This window comes from Rhinoderma darwinii, chromosome 12 (assembly GCF_050947455.1).
Source record: "Rhinoderma darwinii isolate aRhiDar2 chromosome 12, aRhiDar2.hap1, whole genome shotgun sequence".
Lineage (NCBI taxonomy): Eukaryota > Metazoa > Chordata > Amphibia > Anura > Rhinodermatidae > Rhinoderma > Rhinoderma darwinii.
In genome coordinates, this window is record NC_134698.1 from 32,412,967 (window position 1) to 32,437,836 (window position 24,870).

General features: G+C 42.2%; 1 protein-coding gene across 9 annotated transcripts in view; it reads left to right on the plus strand.

The window, feature by feature from the left end:
* Nucleotides 1-24,870, plus strand: part of LOC142664948 (phosphofurin acidic cluster sorting protein 2-like) — a 244,598-nt gene that overhangs the window by 99,844 nt on the left and 119,884 nt on the right. For all 9 annotated transcript variants that reach the window (XM_075844413.1, XM_075844414.1, XM_075844412.1 and 6 more), the window contains exon 3: nt 18,946-19,035. In XM_075844413.1, coding sequence (XP_075700528.1) covers nt 18,946-19,035 — 90 coding nt within the window. The remainder of the gene's footprint in view (nt 1-18,945; nt 19,036-24,870) is intronic.

Here is a 24,870-nt window from a genome sequence, read left to right on the forward strand (position 1 = left end):
TAAAGCGCACCTTCGCTTGAAACAGCTCCGTACAGATCTTGCTGAAGGTTCGCCTACGTTTCGCGACCTCCGTAGAATAATCCTCAAAAAGTAGCACCTTCATGCCCATTATCTCCAAGGGTCGGGATCTGCTTCGATATGCCTTCATCATTGCCACCTTGTCATTATAATCCAACAGCTTAAAGATGACTTGTCTGGGGCGAAGCGAACTGCTGCTGTTGTCTGCTGGTGGTAGATTTCTTGGGTCCGGTCCCACCCTGTGTGCCCTCTCCACCCGGCATGGACGCGGGAGACCCAATGCTGCCAGCAACGATCTCTCGCATATACGCTGCAACTCAGAAGGGACCACCGTTTCCTTCAGGCCCACTATTCGCAGGTTACTCCTCCTGGATCGGTTTTCCAGGTCCTCCACCTTTTCCCCCAGCTGCGTAGTACTGGATAGCACCGTTTTAAGCTTGGACTGCAGGCGCTCATTCTTATCCTTCAGCAGCGATACACGTTGCTCCAATTCGTTAGTCCTGGATGTTACTTGTGCCAGGTCCGCATGCATGCGGTTGAGCGACTCTTGCACCGTTTTTTCCAGCGCTTTCTGCAGGTCGGGGGCTATGCGTTTAGCCACTTCATGAGCCAATGCTATATAATCCACAGGTGCATGGTTAGAAGAGGTTATGGGCTCTGCTGGGCTTGTAATCGGTGACTGGGACTGGGGCCGTAGCTGCTCCTCATCCTGTGAATACAGCAGGGGAGCAGTGGCGGGAAACGCCGCCATCTTACCTCCCCTGTTTACTCCCGCGTCTAGATCATCCATGACTGGCTTATGTGCGCTCCTGAGGAGGTATCGGTCCATGCAGGCACCCCCGGGTATTCTTCTGTGTGCAGGGCCGGTGTCTGTCAGCCGGTTGTCGCCACCGAAGTGGCTTTTGCAGATAAGCAGGCTAGTCGGGAGCGAGAGCTCAGTCACACGCGTCCTGCATTGCCAGCGCCGGAACCCGAAAGTGCACAGCAGCGATTCTTCTGAGGTGGATCCTCCTCACAGCCTCTGACGCTATCCTATCAGCATGAAGCTGCTTCACACAGTGTGAGAGACTGAGGCTGGAGGGAAGGGGGGTCACTTCAAACAGCCATATCTTGGGCTGTGGACCACCTAGAACAGGGGTTCTGGTGGCATATAAAAGAGAAGATTCTAATCTTTCATATAACACCAGGATCGCAGTATGAAACAACCGGAGATATCACCAGTTGAGAGCACAGTCAGGAATGGAAGCTGTATACTATATGATTACACTGTGTTGCTGGACAGGGAAGGGGGGAGAAGCTGTAAGAAAACATTACACCGCCCAGAGTGAAAAGAAATAGTAGAATTTAGAGAAATGCACATAACTTTGCAAATAACAAAAGTTTTTTTATTTTTTTTATTTTAAATCACACTGTAGTTATCAGAATCATAGCACCTATTAGATTAGTTAGGAGATAGGGAATTGATAAACTAGTGACAGAGCCTCTTTAAAACATCTGATCAGCGGGGTGTGCTAGGAGTCAGACCCCCTCTGATCTAAAATAATGGCTTATCCTAGGCAGAGGCGGTCACTTTTAAGGAACCGGAAAACTCTCTTTAAATCCGCAAAGAATTTTGGATATATTTAGATTAAATTAAATAAAAATAAAGTAAATATGATTTGAAGGCTTTTTTCATCGCCAATAATTATTGGAGACCATAAACTGTTGTTCTTGATTGTTTATTCTTTTTTTTTTTTTGTGGTTAAAAACACAGTGAGGGGTTATGGAAAACATGGACAAAATTGGTAAGATTTTGCATAAACTGCTGTGTGTTTAAAGAGGCTCTGTCACCACATTATAAGTGCCCTATATTGTACATGATGTGATCGGCGCTGTAATGTAGATTACAGCAGTATTTTTTATGAGTTATGACCTATATTCGATTTATGCTAATGAGTTTCTCAATGGACATATGGGCGTGTTTTACTTTTTGGCCAAGTGGGCGTTGTACAGAGGATTGTATGACGCTGACCAATCGGTGACCAATCAGCGTCATACACTTGTCTCTATTCATTTATACAGCACATAGCGATATAGCTATATCGCTATCTGCAGCCTCATACACACACACTAACATTACTGCAGTGTCCTGATAATGAATATACATCACCTCCAGCCAGGATGTCATGTGTATTCAGAATCCTGACCACTTTGGTAGCGTCTCTGTGAGACTACAGCACAGCATAGCGAGATCTCGCTGTAAATGACAGTTTACAGCGTAATCTCGCGAGACTACGCCTGCTATGCTGTAAATCACAGAGAAGTGGTCAGGAGTCTGAATACACATCATATCCTGGCTGGAGGTAATGTATATTCGTTGTCAGGACACTTGATTAACATTAATGTGTGTGTATGTGGCTGCACATAGCGATATAGCTATATCGCTATGTGCAGAGTAAATGAATGGAGAGAAGTGTATGACGCTGATTGGTCAGCATCATACACTTCTCTCCACAACGCCCACTTGGCCAAAAAAGTAAAAACACGCCCAGTTGGTCGTTGAGAAACTCATTAGCATAAAGCTAATATAGGTTATAACTCTGTCAAAAATGATAGTTTTTCTAAATAAAAAAACACTGCTGTAATCTACATTACAGCGCCGATCACATCATGTACAATATAGGCCACTTATAATGTGGTGACAGAGCCATAATTCTCCGCAGATCAAGATAAAAAAAGTCACAAAAACATGCATGTACATACATCCTAAAAATAGGTATTCTGCTGTGTGCATTACTACTGTTCAGTTTACTGTCGATAAGGTAGGGGCCCATCCGTGATGTTGCTATGGGGCCCTGTGAATGCTACTTAGTCCCCTTAAAAAAAGGGCACTTTCTCATTGTAATTATTCATTAGGGAGCCCTTCGGACTCTCTAATGTATAATTTCTGAGCCGCACTGTTTTCTTAGTAGAGGCTTAACAGCAGACGTGGACTGTAGATAACAAAGCTGGATCTGCATGTTTTTGTGCAGATCCTGTGTCATTGCTCACATCCAGACGAGGTGCTGGAGATGCATATTCTCATAAGCTCTCCCTGCCAGAGAGGGGATAGTGATGACTACGAGCCAGTGGATTAGCAGGGTTGGGGGCATCTAATAGGATATTGTGGAAGAAGTCTGTAGCTACCTCAGGGGCACAAATATGCCGTAATCCAATCCAAATACTGAAGCAATTTTCCCTAAATTGTCTCAATCACTAGAAATTCTTAGAACATCTGGAAATCATTCCCCTAGCACCAAATATTGGCCATTTTGTATATGGGATATTAAGAAGGTATTTATGGTTTATTCACACATTGTAGTCATGTCGCAATTGCAAAACTCCCAATACGACTGCCCAGCGTAAATACACCCTTTAAGTAATCCCATATGCAAAGGGCCATATCAATTTTTTGGTGGGCTTTTTACTGCGAGTTTTCGGAATCTCGAAAAAAGCTACTGCGTTTTTACAAATATGTTCATTTAACAATTATTCTTTATTGAGGTAATACAGTTAACATTAACCTTATGTGGTCTTTGCCTGGTCATAAAGCTCAAATATATGAAAGTTATCTTTAATTACTAAACTTTACATACTTTATCCAGTCTGTATGTCCATTAATGGATATGACACTGTTATTACTTAAATATACAGCAAGACAACATTATTTACTATCCAACAATTTTTACATTTGGGCACACAACCTACTTCAGAAGAGCAATTCCAACTTGTGGCAATACAACCCAAAGCACGCTCCAATGTCATCCTAAGAAAACTTTGAAAAAATGTAGATCAAAGTCTCAGTATGTCTCCTTCAAAGCCAAGTCCTCTGTCCTATACTGAACCTGTGAAGTGAACTTCAGGGATACGTGAAGTGGACAGCCCCTCAAATTCTGAACTTCTTTATAGGAGGAAAGACACAAGAAGTGGTACCTCCCTAAAGTATAGTAATAGAATTCCGTCTGGAATTTTGAGGCAGATTTTGATCTGCCTGCACACCGATAAATTACCCCATTTTGGAAACTAGATCCCTCAAAGAATTTATCTAGGGGTGTAGTGAGCATTTTGACCGCACAAGTGTTTTGCAAAAATGAGTAAACAATAGATGTTGCAGATTGAAAATTGCTGTTTTCCACAGATATGCCATTTCAGTGCCCAATGTGTTGTGCCCAGCTTGTACTACCGTAGACACACACCCCATAAATTGTTAAGCGGGTTCTCCAGAATACAGTAATACCCCATATGTGGTCATAAATTGCCGTTTCGGCACACTGCCAGGCTCTGTTGGACCACCATTTGGCTTTTGAAGCACAGATTTTGCTTGGTGTTTTAGTGGTATTTTATCTTATAATGTGGGGGCATATCTAAGCTGGGCAGGGTATATGTAAGCTGGGCGGAGTACATCAGGGTATATGTAAGCTGTGCAGAATACATCAGGATATATGTAGGCTGTGCAGAGTACATCAGGGTATATGTAAGCTGTGCGGAGTACATCAGGGTATATGTAAACTGTGCGGAGTACATCAGGGTATATGTAAACTGTGAGGAGTACATGAGGGTATATGTAAGCTGGGCGGAGTACATCAGGGTATATGTAAGCTGTGCGGAGTACATCAGGGTATATGTAAGCTGTGCGGAGTACATGAGGGTATATGTAAGCTGGGCGGAGTACATCAGGGTATATGTAAGCTGAGCGGAGTACATCAGGGTATATGTAAGCTGGGCGGAGTACATCAGGGTATATGTAAACTGTGAGGAGTACATCAGGGTATATGTAAGCTGGGCGGAGTACATCAGGGTATATGTAAGCTGGGCGGAGTACATCAGGGTATATGTAAGCTGGGCGGAGTACATCAGGGTATATGTAAGCTGGGCGGAGTACATCAGGGTATATGTAAGCTGGGCGGAGTACATCAGGTCATAATAGGATGATGTAATAATGGGGTGAATGAATAATCCATGGATTGGTGTGGTACACTTTGAACCAATCCTTAATACACAGGCCGGGTTTATTGGGTATTATACAAAATATTTGCGCTCCAGTGTTGCCTAATCTTCGACTTCTTCACTAGCCCTATAAGCCGCACAAGGCCCTAAAGTTTCCTCATCTCCGCTGCATCTACAGGGGCCACCTGTGGGGTCCAGCAAATGACGATGTGGGGTATTTAGTGAAATTCTACTGGACCTAAAAAATTAGTCTGGGCCGTCATTTTGCATCATTGCGTTTTGAGAGTCATAACGTGTTATTTTTCCGGTGACGGAGCTGTGTGAGGGCGCGTTTTTTGTGGAACGAGCTGTAATTTTTATTGGTTCCATTTTGGGTTACATGCGATTTATTATTTTTTTATCACTATTTATTTAATTTTTGGGGAGATGAGGAAACCAAAAAACAGCACTGCTAGCACGTTTTTTTTTTGCAGTGTTCACCGTGCAGTATAAACAACATGTTAACTTTATTGTGCGGGTCGATACGTTTACAGCATATTTACAAAAAACTGCTACCAGCAGAATAATTCCTTTAATTCCAACTGCCAATAACTAGGTAAATGAACAAATAAATAAATACGTTTTATTGTGCTACTATAGAGCAAAAAGACTGACTACACTGATTGGTTAAAATGAATAACATCACCTCCGTTTGGGTTAGAACTGACTGTGCATATTAAACCACGTGTGTATATTGTATTCAGTGTTGCTCGTGGCTGCAGACCAACGAGTCAAACACCTGACATATGTGGAGAGCAACGGAGGCCCATATTAGATTAAAAATTGTAGGTATCAGAGCCCCCCCGACATGTTTCGCTGTGCTATACAGCGTCCTCAGGGGTTCAGGGGCTTAATTTTTGTCATTAACCCCTTAACGCTCCATGACCTACTATTAGGTCATGCTAACTGTAGCGTTCGCGCTCGGTGACCTAATAGTAGGTCATGGAGTAAACACGGCGCCGTTCGTGCGGGGCGCGTTCATGAGCTGTTATAGCTGCTGTTTCTGACAGCAGACTATCACTGCTCAATGTGCCGAGACCGATCGCGGAGCTCCCCCGCCGATTAACCCCTCAGAAGCCGCGTTCAATAGCGATCGCGGCTTCTTAGGGGTTAATCCGCCATCGCCGGCCTGCTACACGATAGCGGCCGGCGATGGTGACTATGGCAACCGGACACCAAACAATGGCGTCCGGCTATGCCATAGACGGAAGCCTAGTGGGTCCTGACAACGTCAGGACCCACTATGCTTGCTGTCAGTGAGTAGCTGACAGTTCTAATACACTGCACTACGCATGTAGTGCAGTGTATTAGAATAGCGATCAGGGCCTCCTGCCCTCAAGTCCCCTAGTGGGACAAAGTAATAAAGTTAAAAAAAAGTTAAAAAAAGATGTGTAAAAATAAGAAAATAAAAGTTTTAAAAGTAAAAGTCCCACTTTTTACCTTATCACTCATTTATTATTAATAAAAATATATAAACAAACAAATAAACTATACATAATTGGTATCGCCGCGTCCGTAACGGCCTGAACTACTAAATTATTTTGTTATTTATCCCGCACGATGAACGCCGTAAAAAATAATAATAATAAACCGTACCACAATCACAATTGTTTGGTCACTTCACCTCCCAAAAAATGGAATAAAAAGAGATTAAAAAGTCGCATGTACCGAAAAATGGTACTGATCGAAACTACAGTTCGTTACGCAAAAAATAAGTCCTCGCACGGCTTTATTGATTGAAAAATAAAAACGTTCTGGCTCTTAGAATAAGGCAACACAAAAAGTAAATGATTGTTTACAAAACGTATTTTATTGTGCAAACGCCATAAGACATAAAAAAAAACTATAAACATCTGGTATCACCGTAATCGTATCGCCCCGCAGAATAAAGTGAATATGTCATTTATAGCGCACGGTGAACACTGTAAAAAAAATAGAATAAAAAAACAATAGTAGAATTGCTGTTTTTTAGTCACCACGCCACCTAAAAATAGAATAAAAACTGATCAAAAAGCCGCATGCATGACATGAAAACTACAATGGATTCCTCAAGGGGTCTAGTTTCCAAATTGGGGTCACTTTTGGGGGGTTTCCAATGTTTTGGCACCACAAGACCTCTTCAAACCGGACATGGTGCCTAATAAAAAAGAGGGCTCAAAATCCACTAGGTGCTCCTTTGCTTCGGAGGCCGGTGCTTCAGTCCATTACCGCACTAGGGCCACATGTGGGATATTTCTCTAAACTGCAGAATCTGGGCAATACGTATTAAGTTGCGTTTCTCTGATAAATCCTTTTGTGTTATAAAAAAAATGGTATAAAGAGGATTTTCTGACAAAAAAAAAGTAAATTTCACCTCTACTTTGCTCTAAATTTCTGTGAAACACCTAAAGGGTTCATAAACTTTCTAAATGCTGTTGTGAATACTTTGAGGGGTCTAGTTTCTAAAATGGGGTGTTTGATAGGGGTTTCTAATATATGGGCCCCTCAAAGCAACTTCAGAACTGAACTGGAACCTAAAAAAATAAATAAATGAGGCAATACTTCGCTTCTTACATTATACTGATGAGTCGTGCCCACCTCGAGATTACCCCAGTTTTGACCGTTTGTATAAACAGAGACCCCTATTAGACCGTCTCAGTGCCCGGTTTTCCCAAGCATTCACCCCCGAGACGTGTATTTCTATTGATGAGTCCCTGGTACATTTTAAAGGGAGAGTTCAATTCCGCCAGTACCTGCCGGGTAAGAGGGCAAGGTATGGCGTGAAGATGTATAAGCTGTGCGAGAGTGCATCAGGGTATGCCTACAGGTTTAGGATATATGAAGGAAAGGCCACCCCCAAACCAGACTGCATCCTGGACTACAATAGGTACATGGGAGGGATGGACTTGTCAAATCAAGTCCTGAAGCCCTACAGCGCCATGCGGTGTGGTATAAGAAGCTGGCCGGGCACATCATACAGATGGCTTTGTACAATGCGTACGTGCTACGTCGATGTGCAGGCCAGAGGGGAACTTTCCTGGAATTTTAAGATCTAATCTTTCGGGACCAGGAAGGGGGGGCACCCAGTACTTCTGGAAGCGAGGCCACACGCATCGTACCAGGGCAACACTTTCCAGGAGAAGTTCCCCAAACCGGTGGAAAGGGAAAGAGGTGCAGAGTCTGCTATAAGAGGGGGATAAGGAAGAACACAATATACCAATGTGACACGTGTCCCGAAAAAACAGGGCTCTGTATAAAAGATTGTTTTAAAATGTATCATACATCCCTTGATTTTTAATTTACCCTGATGCACTCCGCACAGCTTACCCCCCTCATCTTTCCCTTCTGAGCCCTGCCGTATGCCCAGTCAGCTGATAACAGCCACATGTAGGGTATTGCCGTACCCAGGAGAACCCACATTACAATTTAAGGGGTGTATATCTCCGGTGGCGCATGCTGGGCACAATATATTGGACACTGAAATGGCATATATATATAAAATTGCAAATCTCACACTGCACCATCTGCTGCGCATTATCTTTTACACAGTACCTGTGGGGTCAAAATGCTCACTACACCTCTAGATGAATGTCTTAAGGGGTGTAGTTTTTAAAATGGGGTCACTTCTCGGGGGTTTCAACTGTACTGGTACCTCAGGGGCTTCTGCATACATGACTTAGCACCAGAAAAGCTCCAGTAGGCCAAATGGTGGTCCTTTCCTTCTGAGCCCTCCCATGGGCCCAAACGGCAGTTTATCACCACAAATGGGGTATTGCCGCACTAAGGACAAATTGGGCAACAAAATGGGGTATGTTGTTCCCTGTGAAAATAAGAAATTTTGATCAAAAATGACATCTTATTGGAAAAAGTATCATTTTTTTCATTTCACAGCCCAATTCAAATAGGTGATGTGAAAAAACTGTGCGGTCAAAATGATAACAAAAACCATAAATGAATTCCTTGAGGGGTGTAGTTTCCAAAATGGGGTCATTTCTGGTGGGTTTCCATTGCTTTGATACCTCTGGGGCTCTGCAAATGCGACGTGGCACCCGAAAACCAATCCAGCAAAATCTGGACTCCAACAAATACATAGCGCTCCTTTCCTTCTGAGCCCTCCCATGGGCCCAAACGGCAGTTTATCACCACAAATGGGGTATTGCCGCACTAAGGACAAATTGGGCAACAAAATAGGGTATGTTGTTCCCTGTGAAAATAAGAAATTTTGATAAAAAATGACATCTTATTGGAAAAAGTATCATTTTTTTCATTTCACAGCCCAATTCAAATAGGTGATGTGAAAAAACTGTGCTGTCAAAATGATAACAAAAACCATAAATGAATTCCTTGAGGGGTGTAATTTCCAAAATGGGGTCACTTCTGGTGGGTTTCCATTGTTTTGATACCTCAACACCTCTTCAAACCTGGCATGCTGCCTAAAATATATTCTAATAAAAAAGAGGCCTCAGAATGCACTAGGTGCTTCTTTGCTTCTAGGGCTTGTGTTTTAGTCCACGAGCGCACTAGAGCCACATGTGGGACATTTCTAAAAACTGCAGAATCTGGACAATACATATTTAGTAGTATTTATCTGGTAAAACCTTCTCTGTTACAGAAAAATTTTTAATAAAATTGAAATTCAGCAGAAAAAATTTCAGTTCCACTTTGCTTTAATTCTTGTGAAATGCCTGAAGGGTTAAAAAACTTTCTATATGCTGTTTTGAATACTTTGAGGGGTCTAGTTTTTAAAATGGGGTGTTTTATGGGGGTTTCTAATACATAGGCCCCTCAAATCCACTTCAGAACTGAACTGGTACCTTCAAAAAAAGGCTTTTGAAATTTTCTTAAGAATATGAGAAATTGCTGTTTATGTTCTAAGCCTTGTAACGTCTAAGAAAAATAAAATAATGTTCAAAAAACGATGCCAATCTAAAGTAGACATATGGGAAATGTGAACTAGTAACTATTTTGGGTGGTATAACCGTCTGTTTTTCAAGCAGATGCATTTAAATTCTGAAAAATGCTATTTTTGTAAATTTTCTCTAAATTTTGCAATTTTTCACAAATAAAGACTGAATATATCGACCAAATTTTACCACGAACATGAAGCCCAAAGTGTCACGAGAAAACAATCTCAGAATCGCTTGGATAGGTTTAAGCATTCCGACGTTATTACCACATAAAGTGAAATATGTCAGATTTGAAAAATGGGCTCTGAGCCTTAAAGGGAATGTGTTGCCAGAAAAACATGTTGTTTTTTTTAAATTAAACATGTAGTGTGTGGGTGATTAAACATTGTTCAAATTTTTTTTATTTTTTTCACGAGTCAGGAAATATTATAAATTAATTCTAATTTATAATACTACCCATTTTTGGTCACTAGATGGAGCTATTCCCAAAATTGCAGCATTGCAACATTGGGTTAAAAGCCCTCGCTCTAGTGAGCTCTCAGCATCCCCCCCTCCTTTATCCTGGCTAGTGCCGGGATAAACGAGGGGTTTGAACGGTGTAACCTCCTACACTGTGTGTCGCCATTTTTTGAGCTAACACACAGTGTAGTAGGTTTACATACAGTAGTAAACACACACAAACACGAACATACATTGAAATCTCTTACCTGCTCCTGCCGCCGCGGCTCCCTCCGGCCCGTCCGCTCCGTTTGCTGCCGCTGGTCCAAGTGCACAAATCCGGAAGCCGCGACCGGAAGTAGTAATATTACTGTCCGGCCGCGACTTCCGGTCCACAGGAAAATGGCGCCGGACGGCGCCAATTTCGAATTGGACTGTGTGGGAGCGGCGCATGCGCAGTTCCCACACAGACGCCGTACACTGAAGTCAATGGGACGGGAGCCGTTCGCAGTCCCTATGGGACTGTGGCTGCCGTATTCCATGTCTGTATGTGTCGTTAATCGACACAGACAGAAATGGAACAAAAAATGGCAGCCCCCATAGGGAAGAAAAAGTGTAAAAATAAGAAAAAGTAAAACACAAACACACAAATGAATATAAACGTTTTTAATAAAGCACTAACATCTTTAACATATAAAAAAATAATTTGTGATGACACTGTTCCTTTAAGGCCCAAACTAGGCTGCGTCCTTAAGGGGTTAAGCCCCTGAACCCCTGAGGACGCTGTATAGCACAGCGAAACATGTCGGGGGGCTCTGATACCTACAATTTTTAATCTAATATGGGCCTCCGTTGCTCTCCACATATGTCAGGTGTTTGACTCGTTGGTCTGCAGCCACGAGCAACACTGAATACAATATACACACGTGGTTTAATATGCACAGTCAGTTCTAACCCAAACGGAGGTGATGTTATTCATTTTAACCAATCAGTGTAGTCAGTCTTTTTGCTGTATAGTAGCACAATAAAACTTATTTATTTGTTCATTTACCTAGTTATTGGCAGTTGGAATTAAAGGAATTATTCTGCTGGTAGCAGTTTTTTGTAAATATATTGTCCTTGATTCCTACCAACTGCTGGGGTCTTTTTTTCTCCTATGGGATACGATTACAGCGACACCAAATTTATATTGTTTTTTTACATTCCCACAATAAAAATACTCTTTTCTAAAAAAAAATCATGTTTTAGTGTCGCCATTTTCTGACAGCCATAACTTTTTTTTCTTTTCGTTTATATCGCTGCGGGAGGGCTTGTTTTATGCGTGACGAACTGTCGTTTCTATTGGTACCATTTTGCTTTACTTGCAACTTTTTGATCACTTTTTATTACATTTTTTTTGAGACAAGATGACCGAAAAATAAAATGCTGTCATTGTTTTTTATTAAACATTTTTACGGTGTTCACCGTATAGTAAAAATAATGTGACATTTTTATAGATCAGACCGTTCCGAACGCGGCGATACCTATTATTATGTATAGTTTTTTTTTCATGTTTTCATTTTTTTTCTAATAATAAAGGAGTTGATCAGGGAAACAGGGCAAGTGTTGTTTTTATTATTTATCTGCTCGTTTGGCAGACACAAGAATGTCAAGATTGGACAGCCCCTCTGTAGATAGTGCCACAGTGCCCTCTGTAGATGGTGCCAAACACATCCCTTTGTAACTAGTGCCACACACACACCGTCCCTATGGATAGCTCCATTGGGGCTCCTACTAGGAGTGGAACCCCCAGCCAGAGCTCTGCCATATATGGACAGTGACGTCAGGGGCTACCTCTAGTAGCAGAATCCTCCAGTCCAGGAGGAGCCCCTGACGTCACTATCCATATATGGACAATAACGTCAGGGGCTCCTCCAGGTGAGGAATTCCCGGCTACAGCGTCGGAAACGCTCTGGCTGTGGATTCCACTCCCGGACGGAGCCCCAATGGAGCTATCTACAGGTAGGGGGTGTGGGGCGCTATCTACAGGGGGTCTGGGACTTTCTACAGGGGGTGTGTGTAAGGCACTCTCTACAGGGGTGGGTTTGTGGCACTGTCTACAGGGTGTGTGGCACTCCTCTTTCGTCCTGCTATCCCGAGGATGTCTCGGGAGCTTTGGTGCCCGGTGGGCCACCGATGACAGCCTCAGGGGCCGCTTGCGTCCCGCGTTCTGCATATTTGAGAACCCTTATGTAGACAGCGGCATTGCAGGTATCTTATTACATTGCCTAAGAGAATGTTCACACATGGCAGAGTTGATGAAGAAATAATAAAAATCTATATCCGAATGGAGTTTATAAGAATCACATGCTGCAGGAATAAAACACCAGTTAGGTGAATGGATTTTTCAGTCCCAAAAATTTCTGCTACAAATTTGCAGCATGTGAACATCCCCTAAAGCTTCCTGTCGCAATATTACTGGCACGTGTAAGCATATCTTGAAGGCTGATCTCTGCCAATCATTAATTCAACACTTTTAGTTGGGCTATGCAGATCATTGGACCCCGTGGAGTCTCCATTCGGCGGCCAGCCCTTTCCAGTTATGTGATCCCATACTGCAGGAGATTTTGGCAGTATATTGTGTCTAATTTATATTATTAGATGTGAACCACCTGTAAGGTAATTGACCTATAATGACTAAGCATGTGAGAACTTAATTTTCCACTCATTATTGCGGAAACCTTGGGAAGGCCGCACTAAGAACTGCGTAAAAACCATGACAAAGTAGTGCGTGTGAATACAGCCTAAGGCCTGATTTACAGGAGCGTGAGCGTTTTGCGCGCGCAAAAAACGCAGCGTTTTGCGTGCGCAAAAGGCACTTGACAGCTCCGTGTGTCATCCGTGTATGATGCGCGGCTGCGTGATTTTCGCGCAGCCGCCATCATAGAGATGAGGCTAGTCGACGTCAGTCACTGTCCATGGTGCTGAAAGAGTTAACTGATCGGCAGTAACTCTTTCAGCACCCTCGACAGTGCATTCCGATCACCATATCGAGTAACCTGTTAAAAAAAAAAGAGGTTCGTACTTACCGAGAACTTCCCGGCCGTTGCCTTGGTGACGCGTCCTTGGTGACGCGCCTCTCTTGACATCTGGCCCCACCTCCCTGGATGACGCGGCAGTCCATGTGACCGCTGCAGCCTGTGCTTGGCCTGTGATTGGCTGCAGCTGTCACTTGGACTGAATTGTCATCCCGGGAGGTCAGACTGGAGGAAGAAGCCGGGAGTTATCGGTAAGTCAGAACTTTTTTTTTTTTTTACATGTTCACGTATATTGGGATCGGAAGTCGCTGTCCAGGGTGCTGAACCAGTTTAACTCTTTCAGCACCCTGCACAGTGACTGTCTCTTGCCGGGTTCGGTCAAAACGAGTTCAGCCGAACCCGGTAAAGTTCGGTTCGGTCATCTGTAAGACACTCCGTTCGGATGTTTGTAAACAGAAAAGCACGTGGTGCTTTTCTGTTTACCTACAGTTTGACAGCTCTTGCGCGAATCACGCAGTTCGCACGGAAGTGCTTCCGTGCGGCATGCGTGGTTTTCACGCACCCATTGACTTCAATGGGTGCGTGATGCGCGAAAAACGCACGATTATAGAACATGTCGTGAGTTTTTTTCAGCGCACTCACGCTGAGCAAAACTCACGGACTGTCTGCATGCCCCCATAGAGTAATATAGGTGCGTAAGACACGCGTGAAAAGCACGCGCGTCGCACGCGTGTATATTACGCTCGTGTAAATGAGGCCTAAGAGTATGGCCACACGTAGCGTAAACACTGCAAATTTTCCGCAACTGATGTCATTGCGGAAAATCCGTAGCAGAGTAGATGAGATTTGAACTCGTCCACATGATGCACAAAAAATACGCCGAAAATTGTTTGCAAATTAACCTACAATGCAGTATTTTAATCCACAGCATGTCAATTTATGCTTCGGAATCGCTACTTCTCTTTTGCGGTTTTTCCCCATTGAATTCAAATAGGGAAGTAAAACACGCAACTATTAGCACATGTTTCGATTTTTCCGGCAGAAAGTGGCGATTCTACTGCAAACCGCTAAAAGGTTATACTAACCCGTAGTCATGACAATGCATCCCTCTGACGTCCTGCAGCCCGGCCTCCTGGGGTGACTTTTTATCCCATGTGACTGCAGCCATTCTTCTTCCTCTTCAATCTTCTCTCTTCAGTCCCTGCGGGGCTAGGGTGGACACGCTGTGTACTTTTACGCAGCGTATCTGCCTTGTGTGAACATAACCTTAAAGGTTCTGAACACCTTTTGAAATCATTGTTTTTTTAATATGCTTATTATGCTTATTTAGTACATAACAAAATCCGCCTGGGATAAATCCGATACGCGTGAATGGAGTCTTGAAAACCAAGCTCCAGGAGTTCCAGGGTGAATATCTCTGTGGCAGATGTGAGCATATTGTTCACCTGGAAGCTCGTATTAGAGATCTGGAGGAGCAGAATGCAACACTGAGGAGGATAGACAATTTTGAACGGAGCTTGCTGCTCACAGAGCATGCAGTTAGTGGGTTACAACTGGAGGGTGAAGACATGGGTGAGCAGGATCAGGTAAGTAGCTGGGTTAATGTAGTTAGGGGCAGTAGAAAGGGGTCAAAGACAAGGAAGGCCGATCCGGTTTCTGACATTCCAGGCAAAATTGCCAAGTTGGGTGATGATGCGAGGGTGTCAGTCTCAGAAATGGCAGCCCTAGTGGATACTGATCTCCCTAACAGCCGGGAGAACAGCCCAGCTAGTAGTCGGCGGGATGGTAATGCAGGTAAGCCAAGACAATTGATAGTCGTAGGGGATTCTATAATCAGGAAGACGGATAGAATTATTTGTCGCCAAGACCACCTCAACCGAATGGTTTGCTGTCTCCCTGGTGCCAGGGTTCGGCATGTGGTGGAACGGGTGGACAAATTGCTGGGAGGGGCTGGTGATGATCCAGCTGTCGTGGTCCATGTCGGTACCAACGACAGAATAAATGGTAGGTGGAGGAGCCTTAAGAATAATTTTAAAGAACTAGGCTACAAGCTGAAGGGAAGGACCTCCAAGGTTGTATTCTCAGGAATACTGCCTGTGCCATGCGCATCACAGGAAAGACAGCGGGAGCTTAGGGAGTTAAATGCATGGCTGAAGTCTTGGTGTAGAGGAGAAGGATTTGGGTTCCTAGAGCACTGGGCTGACTTTTCATTGGGGTACAAACTGTATTCTGCAGATGATTTGCACCTAAATGGAAGGGGGTCCGCTGTGCTGGGGGAGAGAATTCTAGCTGGGGTGGCAGAGTATTTAAACTAGGGCTGAGGAGGGAGGCCAATGTAGAAAAAAAAGGGGTAGCCAGGTTAGAGAGGGGTCAGACTATATTGGTGGGGGGAGATACAGAATGTGGGGAGAGGACTAGACAACAAGATAAGGAGATCCTTTCGTTACAAAACATCAGTGTAAATAAAAAGGACCGATTAATGTCAAATCACATTTCTGATAATAAAAGTGAAAAACTGACAGGCAAGTTAAAGTGTGTGTTCACAAATGCCAGAAGTCTAGCAAGCAAAATGGGGGAGCTGGAGGCCTTGATACTGGAAGAAAATATAGATATAGTTGGTGTTGCTGAAACATGGCTGGACTCTTCACATGACTGGGCTGTAAATCTACAGGGTTTTACACTTTTTCGTAAAGACAGGACAAATAGGAAAGGTGGTGGTGTATGTCTGTATGTGAGAAGTGATATGAAGGCGAGTGTGAAAGAGACAATAGTGGGTGAAGACTGTGAGGAGGTTGAAACCTTGTGGGTGGAACTAGAAAGGGAGGTAAACACTGAAAAAATTACTTTTGGTGTAATCTATAGACCCCCCAATATAACTGAGGAGATGGAAGGTCAGATATATAAACAGATGGAGCGGGCTGCACAGGCGGGTACTGTAGTGATAATGGGAGATTTTAATTTCCGGGATATTAATTGGTGTCATGGTTCGGCTTCAACTGCAAAGGGGAGACATTTCCTCAACCTGTTGCAGGAAAATTTTATGGGCCAGTTTGTGGAAGACCCGACTAGAGGTGAAGCTCTGTTGGATCTGGTCATTTCTAATAATGCAGAGCTTGTTGGGAATGTCAATGTTCGTGAAAACCTCGGTAACAGTGATCACAATATAGTTACATTTTACCTATACTGTAAAAAACAAACGCAGGCTGGGAGGGCAAAAACATTTAATTTTAAGAAAGCCAATTTCCCCAGGATGAGGGCTGCAATTCAGGATATAGACTGGGAAGAACTAATGTCAAATAATGGAACAAATGATAAATGGGAGATTTTCAAATCTACTTTGAGTTATTATAGTGCAAAATTTATTCCTACAGGTAATAAGTATAAACGACTCAAATTAAACCCCACATGGCTTACACCTTCTGTGAAAGGGGCAATACATGACAAAAAAAGGGCATTTAAAAAATACAAATCTGAGGGTACAGCTGTAGCCTTTGTAAAATATAAAGAGCTTAATAAAATCTGTAAAAATGTAATAAAATTAGCAAAAATACAAAATGAAAGGCAGGTGGCCAAGGATAGTAAAACAAATCCTAAAAAATTCTTCAAGCATATAAATGCAAAAAAGCCAAGGTCTGAACATGTAGGACCCCTAGATAATGGTAATGGGGAGTTGATCACGGGATCAAGAGAAGGCAGAGTTACTAAATGGGTTCTTTAGCTCTGTATATACAACAGAAGAAGGAGCAGCTGATGTAGCCGGTGCCAGTGCTGTTAATATATCAGTTGATATACTGAATTGGATGAATGTAGAGATGGTCCAAGCTAAATTAAATAAAATAAATGTGCACAAGGCCCCAGGACCAGATGGGTTACACCCTAGAATTCTTAAAGAGCTTAGTTCAGTTATTTCTGTCCCCCTTTTCATAATATTCAGAGAATCTCTAGTGACTGGTATAGTGCCAAAGGACTGGCGCAGGGCAAATGTGGTGCCTATTTTCAAAAAGGGCTCTAGGTCTTCCCCGGGTAATTATAGACCAGTAAGCTTAACATCCATCGTGGGGAAAATGTTTGAGGGGCTATTGAGGGACTATATACAGGATTATGTGACAATAAATAGCATTATAAGTGACAGCCAGCACGGTTTTACTAAGGACAGAAGTTGTCAAACTAACCTAATCTGTTTTTATGAAGAGGTGAGCAGAAGTCTAGACAGAGGGGCCGCTGTGGATTTAGTGTTTTTGGACTTTGCAAAGGCATTTGACACTGTCCCCCATAGACGCCTAATGGGTAAATTAAGGACTATAGGTTTAGAAAATATAGTTTGTAATTGGATTGAGAATTGGCTCAAGGACCGTATCCAGAGAGTTGTGGTCAATGACTCCTACTCTGAATGGTCCCCGGTTATAAGTGGTGTACCCCAGGGTTCAGTGCTGGGACCACTATTATTCAACTTATTTATTAATGATATAGAGGATGGGATTAATAGCACTATTTCTATTTTTGCAGATGACACCAAGCTATGTAATATAGTTCAGACTATGGAAGATGTTCATGAATTACAGGCAGATTTAAACAAACTAAGTGTTTGGGCGTCCACTTGGCAAATGAAGTTTAATGTAGATAAATGTAAAGTTATGCATCTGGGTACCAACAACCTGCATGCATCATATGTCCTAGGGGGCGCTACACTGGCGGATTCACTTGTTGAGAAGGATCTGGGTGTACTTGTAAATCATAAACTCAATAACAGCATGCAGTGTCAATCAGCTGCTTCAAAGGCCAGCAGGATATTGTCGTGTATTAAAAGAGGCATGGACTCGCGGGACAGGGATGTAATAATGCCACTTTACAAAGCATTAGTGAGGCCTCATCTAGAATATGCAGTTCAGTTCTGGGCTCCAGTTCATAGAAAGGATGCCCTGGAGTTGGAAAAAATACAAAGAAGAGCAACGAAGCTAATAAGGGGCATGGAGAATTTAAGTTATGAGGAAAGATTGAAAGAATTAAACCTATTTAGCCTTGAAAAAAGACGACTAAGGGGGGACATGATTAACTTATATAAATATATTAATGGCACATACAAAAAATATGGTGATATCCTGTTCCTTGTAAAACCCGCTCAAAAAACAAGGGGGCACTCCCTCCGTCTGGAGAAAAAAAGGTTCAAGCTGCAGAGGCGACAAGGCTTCTTTACAGTAAGAACGGTGAATTTATGGAATAGTCTACCGCAGGAGCTGGTCACAGCAGGGACAGTAGATGGCTTTAAAAAAGGGTTAGATAATTTCCTAGAACAAAAAAATATTAGCTCCTATGTGTAGAAATTTTTCCTTCCCTTTTCCCTTCCCTTGGTTGAACTTGATGGACATGTGTCTTTTTTCAGCCGTACTAACTATGTAACTATGTAACTATGTGTTACTGTAGTTTGCTACATATTTTCAGTTTGGAATTGGCAACAAATCTACATTATTATTTAGTATTGCTTATGATAACTAAATTGCTTTTGAGCAATATTATATTTATTCCACTGTTTGGAGATTTGATATTTTTCACTATGAACTAATTGTGATTTTGTTCTTTACTAGGGATCCAAGCGTATTCTTCGCTCTCATGAGATTGTGCTGCCACCTAGTGGACAAGTGGAAACTGATCTTGCACTGACCTTTTCACTGCAGGTATCGATGAGCTACAACTCTGTGAACACTGGGGTCCATATGGGGGATAAACATTGAAATAAATATGGGGTAGATTAGACTGTGAAATACCACATGCCAATAAGAATCTTCCACCCACTTTCTCATATTTGGCTATTTGGATTTAGCTGATACCTGGTAAATATGCAGCCTACATGTTTCCTACACCACCTGGGAATCGCAAATATAAATTCTAAGTCCAAATACACAGGATGCGTATTACATGTGGATTTGCCACGCATTTTTTTCCTACAACAAATCCGCAGCATAATACAGTACCAGCAAAGTAAATGAGATGTCAAGTTTTTTTTTTTTGAGTTTTACAGTTTTTATTGTAATAAAACAGAATTACAATATAAACAAAAAGATCAAAGTACATGTGTTGAATAACAAATACAATGTAGCTTGTACAAAGCAATACATATCAAGTATTACACACCGTTTGTCACAGTAAAAGTACGTAAATCAACAGCATTGAAGCTAAATGTATCAAATATGTAATAACCACTGAAGAGTAGAAAAATAGAAGAACCACTAAGATAGACATCTACTCAAATTTTCTATATTGCTTCCACGGTAGCCAAACTTACAAGAAAGCATCTCTGGAATAGCACTCCCAGTGGGAAATTTCCTCAAAACGATAAATTAGATCCAGTGTTCCAAAGATTGGGGTTTCAACAGACAACTAGTATGATGGAATCAAAAGCCTGGCAGCCACCAGTAAAATCTTAAAAAGTTTAGACGGTCCAGCCTGAATATTAGGAGGAGTAATTAACAAAAGAGCTAGGTCTGGAGAGTCCAACACCGTAGCATCACAAATGAAATTACACTGAGCAAAAATATCTCTCCACCGTGTAGATATTACTTCACAAGACCACCAGATATGAAAAAAGGTTCCCCTTTCTTTATTAAAACGCCAGCAAACATCAGAATGGGAGGGCGTATAAATAGAGGTTACATCTGGCGTCTTATACCACCTTAATAGAATCTTATAACCATTTTCTTGTATTCTTTTATTTTATTTTATTTTTTATTTTTTTTTCTTTAGCAATAATTTTATTAGAAGATAAAACAGAGCATATAAAACATCTCGCGAAATTTCGAAAGTTTGCACGCAGTGCAATAAATTCAAACTGTAGAAAATGTTACATAGACATATGAACAATGGTAGGAGGTAACCTCCCAAACATCCAAATCAAAGGGAAGTAAATAATAAAATCTAATGGTAAGTAACAGTACCATAACCACAGCAAAAATACTGCAATATTTAGGGAAACCAGTCCCAGAAACGAGTAGTAATGACCTGTTTAAGTGCGAATTCAACACGAAGTTACATAAACACAAGACAACATAGGGAAACACAAACGGACAAAAGCACACAAAATTGGCGAAATGAGCGTTCAAAAGAGGCCATCCAACCAGAGAGGCAAGTCAGCACCACCCCGGAATCCGGACCATACTGACCAAGATTGAACAAAGATCTCGGATTTACCCCGATCAGCAGACATCAACTCCTCCATTCTCTTAATCCCATTCATTTCCGTTACCCATTCCTGTAAGGAAGGCACAGTACTAGACTTCCAATGACGTGGGATTACAGTTCTAACTGCAGTCAGAAAATGCCTAAGGACACCCTTTTTGAGGTGTGAGAGTGATCCAGGAACCATGGAAAGCAATCCAATAGAAGGCGAGGTAGGAACGTCAGTGTCAAAAAGCTTATTCCCAAGATCAAAAATTTTTTCCCAAAAGGGACGGAGCTTAGGGCAATCCCACCAAATATGTAACATTGTTCCAAGAGCCTCCCCACACCTCCAACAATCGGCAGACACCTCAGGAAATATCCTATCTAAAAAGGAAGGACAGCGGTACCATCTGGTAAGGATTTTATAATTTTTCTCCTGAGCAAAACAAGAAGTCGGTAATTTATGAGCCAAGAAGAAAGAAGTCCCCCAATCCTCCTGAGAGTGTCGAACCCTCATGTCGTCATCCCAAGCTGTGGTGAATGTCAACTGAGAATAAGAGTATCAAGGGTGGAGGATCCCGTATAAATAGGACAGCACATGAGAAGGAGCAGAAGTCAAAGACAGATAATGTTCCAAAGGAGTCTTGATTTTCTTGTATTCTAACACATCTGGAGATCTTATGTGAAGCCAACACCACCTTAGTAAATTTGGCATCAGAAAAGGTTCACTGTAGATCCCTTTCCCATAATCTAATGAAATATGGGGAGGAGGAGGGATCAAAAAATAAGTCTTTTATATATAACTGAAATTGGTTTAATGACCGGCGTCGTTTGGGACAATAACTTGTCAAACCATTTTAGCAGTCTAGGACCTCCAAGAGATTAAAGCTTAAACCTCTAAGCCAATTTGAAAAACGAGAGCAAGGGAGTGTGGAGGATGGGAAATCCCAGCATAGAAGCCAGGGAAGCGTCATCCCTGACACCTCTCGAACTATCAAATAGTGCGCGTTAACATACAACAAGAGGAGGCAACTGAACCTGGAATGCTTTCTTTTAAAGGAACAGTGTCACCACATTTTTTTTTTTAATATCAGTTTTATGTTAGGGTTTTATTAAAAACGTTTATATTTATTTGTGTGTTTGTGTGTTACTTTTTTCTATTTTTACACTTTTTCTTCCCTATGGGGGCTGCCATTTTTTTTTCCATTTCTCTATGTGTCGATTAACGACACATACAGACATGGAATACGGCAGCTCCAGTCCCATAGGGACTGCGAACGGGGCCCGTTCCATCCACTTTGGTGTACGCCGTGCGTGTGGGAACGGCGCATGCGCCGCTCCCACACAGTCCGATTTGAAATGCGCGTCGTCCGGCGCCATTTTCCTGTGGACCGGAAGTCGCGGCCGGGCAGTAAGATTACTACTTCCGGTCGTGGCTTCCGGTCGTGGCCTCCGGACTTGGGCACGTGGAGCATCGGCAGCAGACGGAGCGGACGGACCGGAGGGAGCGGCGGCGACTGGAGCAGGTAAGTGATTTCTATGTATGTTCGTGTTTCAGTGTGTTTTACTAGTGTATGTAAACCTTCTACGCTGTGTGTTAGCTCAAAAAATGGCGACACACAGTGTAGGAGGTTAGACCGTTCAAACCCCTAGTTTCTCCCGGCACTAGCCAGGATAAAGGAGGGGGGATTCTGAGAGCTCACTAGAGCGAGGGATTTTTTCCCAATTTTGCAGCATAAAGCAATGTGGTTGCTTTACCACATGCAATGCTGCAATTTTGGGAATTGCTCCATCTAGTGACCAGTGCTGGGAAATATTATAAATTGAATCCAATTTATAATATTTCCTGACTCGTGAAAAAAATAAAAAAATTTAGAACAATGTTTAATCACCTACACACTAATTGTTTAACTAAAAAAAAAAAAAACATGTTTTGCTGCCAACACATTCCCTTTAAGGCCATTGGAGCAAGACTCACTAAATTCCTAAACTGCAAGAGAGCGGATGGCACCGAACAACTACTTGAACCAAAAGAGAAATTGCGCCTGACTTTTAATGTCGCCAAGGTCAGCGGATTATCCAACCTAGCTTCTTCTACAGCCTCCCTATTATATATCAGTGTACGCAGAGGAGTCGGAGAAAGCGCATCTTCCACTGTTACCCACAATATGTATATTGGGGCATGAAACAAATCTATAACCCTTGATAAGTGTATGGCCTGGTAATATTTTTCTGGGTCAGGTAAACCTATACCACCACAAGATTTCTGTCTGGTCAATATCTCTCTTGTGCAAATAATCTATTGATGTCCGTGAAAAAGGCTCTAGTGAGTGGTAGTGGTAAAACTTGCTTAAGATCAGTAAGCTTAGGGAGGATAAAGGACATCAAAATATTCTTTCTGCCAAACCATGAGATATAAGGTATGTCAAACCATCTCAACTGGTCTGACAAGGAATGGGGCATAAATCAGTGAAAACAAGTGATCTAAGTTGCTCCCGACTTTAACACCTAGAAAAGTTACATAAGGAGAGGTCCAGTCATAACCAGAGCCTTCTGCCAGTTTTTTCTTGCGGATCTCCGACATTGAGAACCCCAAAGCCTGGGACTTCTCTTAATTAATTTTAAAATTAGATAAAATACTAAAGGAGTCAAAAACGTGTTGAATTTTGGGAAGCGCTATCTCCGGATTAGTAACCATCAAGAGCATGTCATCAGCGTATGCCGCCACCTTATGAGTTCTATTTCCCAACTGTATCCCCTCCATTCCGGCATCTAGTGTAAGGGCTTGCATAAGAGTCTCCATGACCGTCAAAAACAATAAAGGAGACAGGGGACAACCCTGTCTCATACCATTACAAATCTGTAATGGAGCAGACAGAATTCCGTTTACTACCACAGAGGCAGAAGGCGTGACATACATAGAAAATATAGCATCAATGAAGGGGGCAGGAAAGTGGAAGGCAAGCAAAACCTGCTTCATGTAAACCCAATCAATTCTATCAAACGCCTTATCAGCATCTGTGCAACAAGGACTATGGGGATTTTTTGTTTTCATGAGTAATGTAAAATATGAAGAACTCGAATCGAATGATCCTTTCCCTCTCTATTTTTGACAAACCCCACTTGATCTGGTGAGATAATATCCGGAAGAATATGTTTAAGCCTATTCGCCAAAAATTTCGCAATGAGTTTTAAATCTGCATTCAGGAGGGATATGGGTCTATAATTAGAGCATACAGTTAAAACTTTGCCTTCTTTAAGTATAAGTGAGATGTGTGCCTGCATTATATCAGAAGAAAGCGAATGACTCAGTAGAGAAAGATTTGCCAACGACAGTAGTCGAGGGAGCAATATGTCTCTGAACGATGTATAATAAATAACAGGCAAACCGTTACCAGAAGGAGTTTGTCTCAAAGCAGTTTCCAGCTCTACCATAGTAAACGGTTGAGTAAGCTTCTCGCTCTGCGAGGGAGATATTAGCGGAAGAGACAAAGAGTCAAAAAATGTAGAGATAAGTGAAGATCTATCAGCCGCAGAGGGAGAGGAACCAACATCGGCCAGATTATAACATCTTTGTAATAAGTTCGAAACTGTTCAGTGATAGAATTAGATGAGTAAAGGTAATTACCCTTTGCATCTTTTATATAGTTATTAGTTTGTCTTTGTTTAAATCGTTTGGACATGAATTTAGAAGCTTTATTACCATGAGCATAAAATTTATGCTGAGAGTGCATAAGATATTTTGCTAAGGACACATTTAACTTGTTCAACAGTTGGGTTCTCAAGGAAGCGAATTCTTGAGCATGTACCGAGGCTACAGACGCTTTATGCAACCTTTCTACAGCCTGAATTTTGTGAAAAAGTTCATCAACACATTTGGTCCTCTCCCTATGCAGATGAGAGCAATAGCTAATAAAGTGCCCTGGGATGAACGCCTTATGGGCATCTCAAACTACATTAGGGGTAACTTCCGGGGTTTCATTTCATTGGAAAAAGTCCATCAATTTAAATTTAAAATCTTCCTTCACAGCATCAGAGCTAAGTAAAGAATCATTTAACTTCCATCTAACCGATCTTTTATTCATATCCAGGAGACTCCGTGTCAGAGAATTAGGGGCATTGTCGGAATGTAATTGCGTACCAATCTCCACCCGAGAACAGTATGTAAGGGAAGATTTGGACAGGAAAAAATAATCTAGTCTATTATAGGAGGAATGCACCGAGGAATAAAATGTATAGTCTAGTTGGGTTGGATTAAGACATCGGCATACATCAACCAACCCATAAGACACCAGCAGAGATCTAAATTTACATAATGCCCTAAGGGATAGAGCAGATTTTCTGGAGGAGGAGTC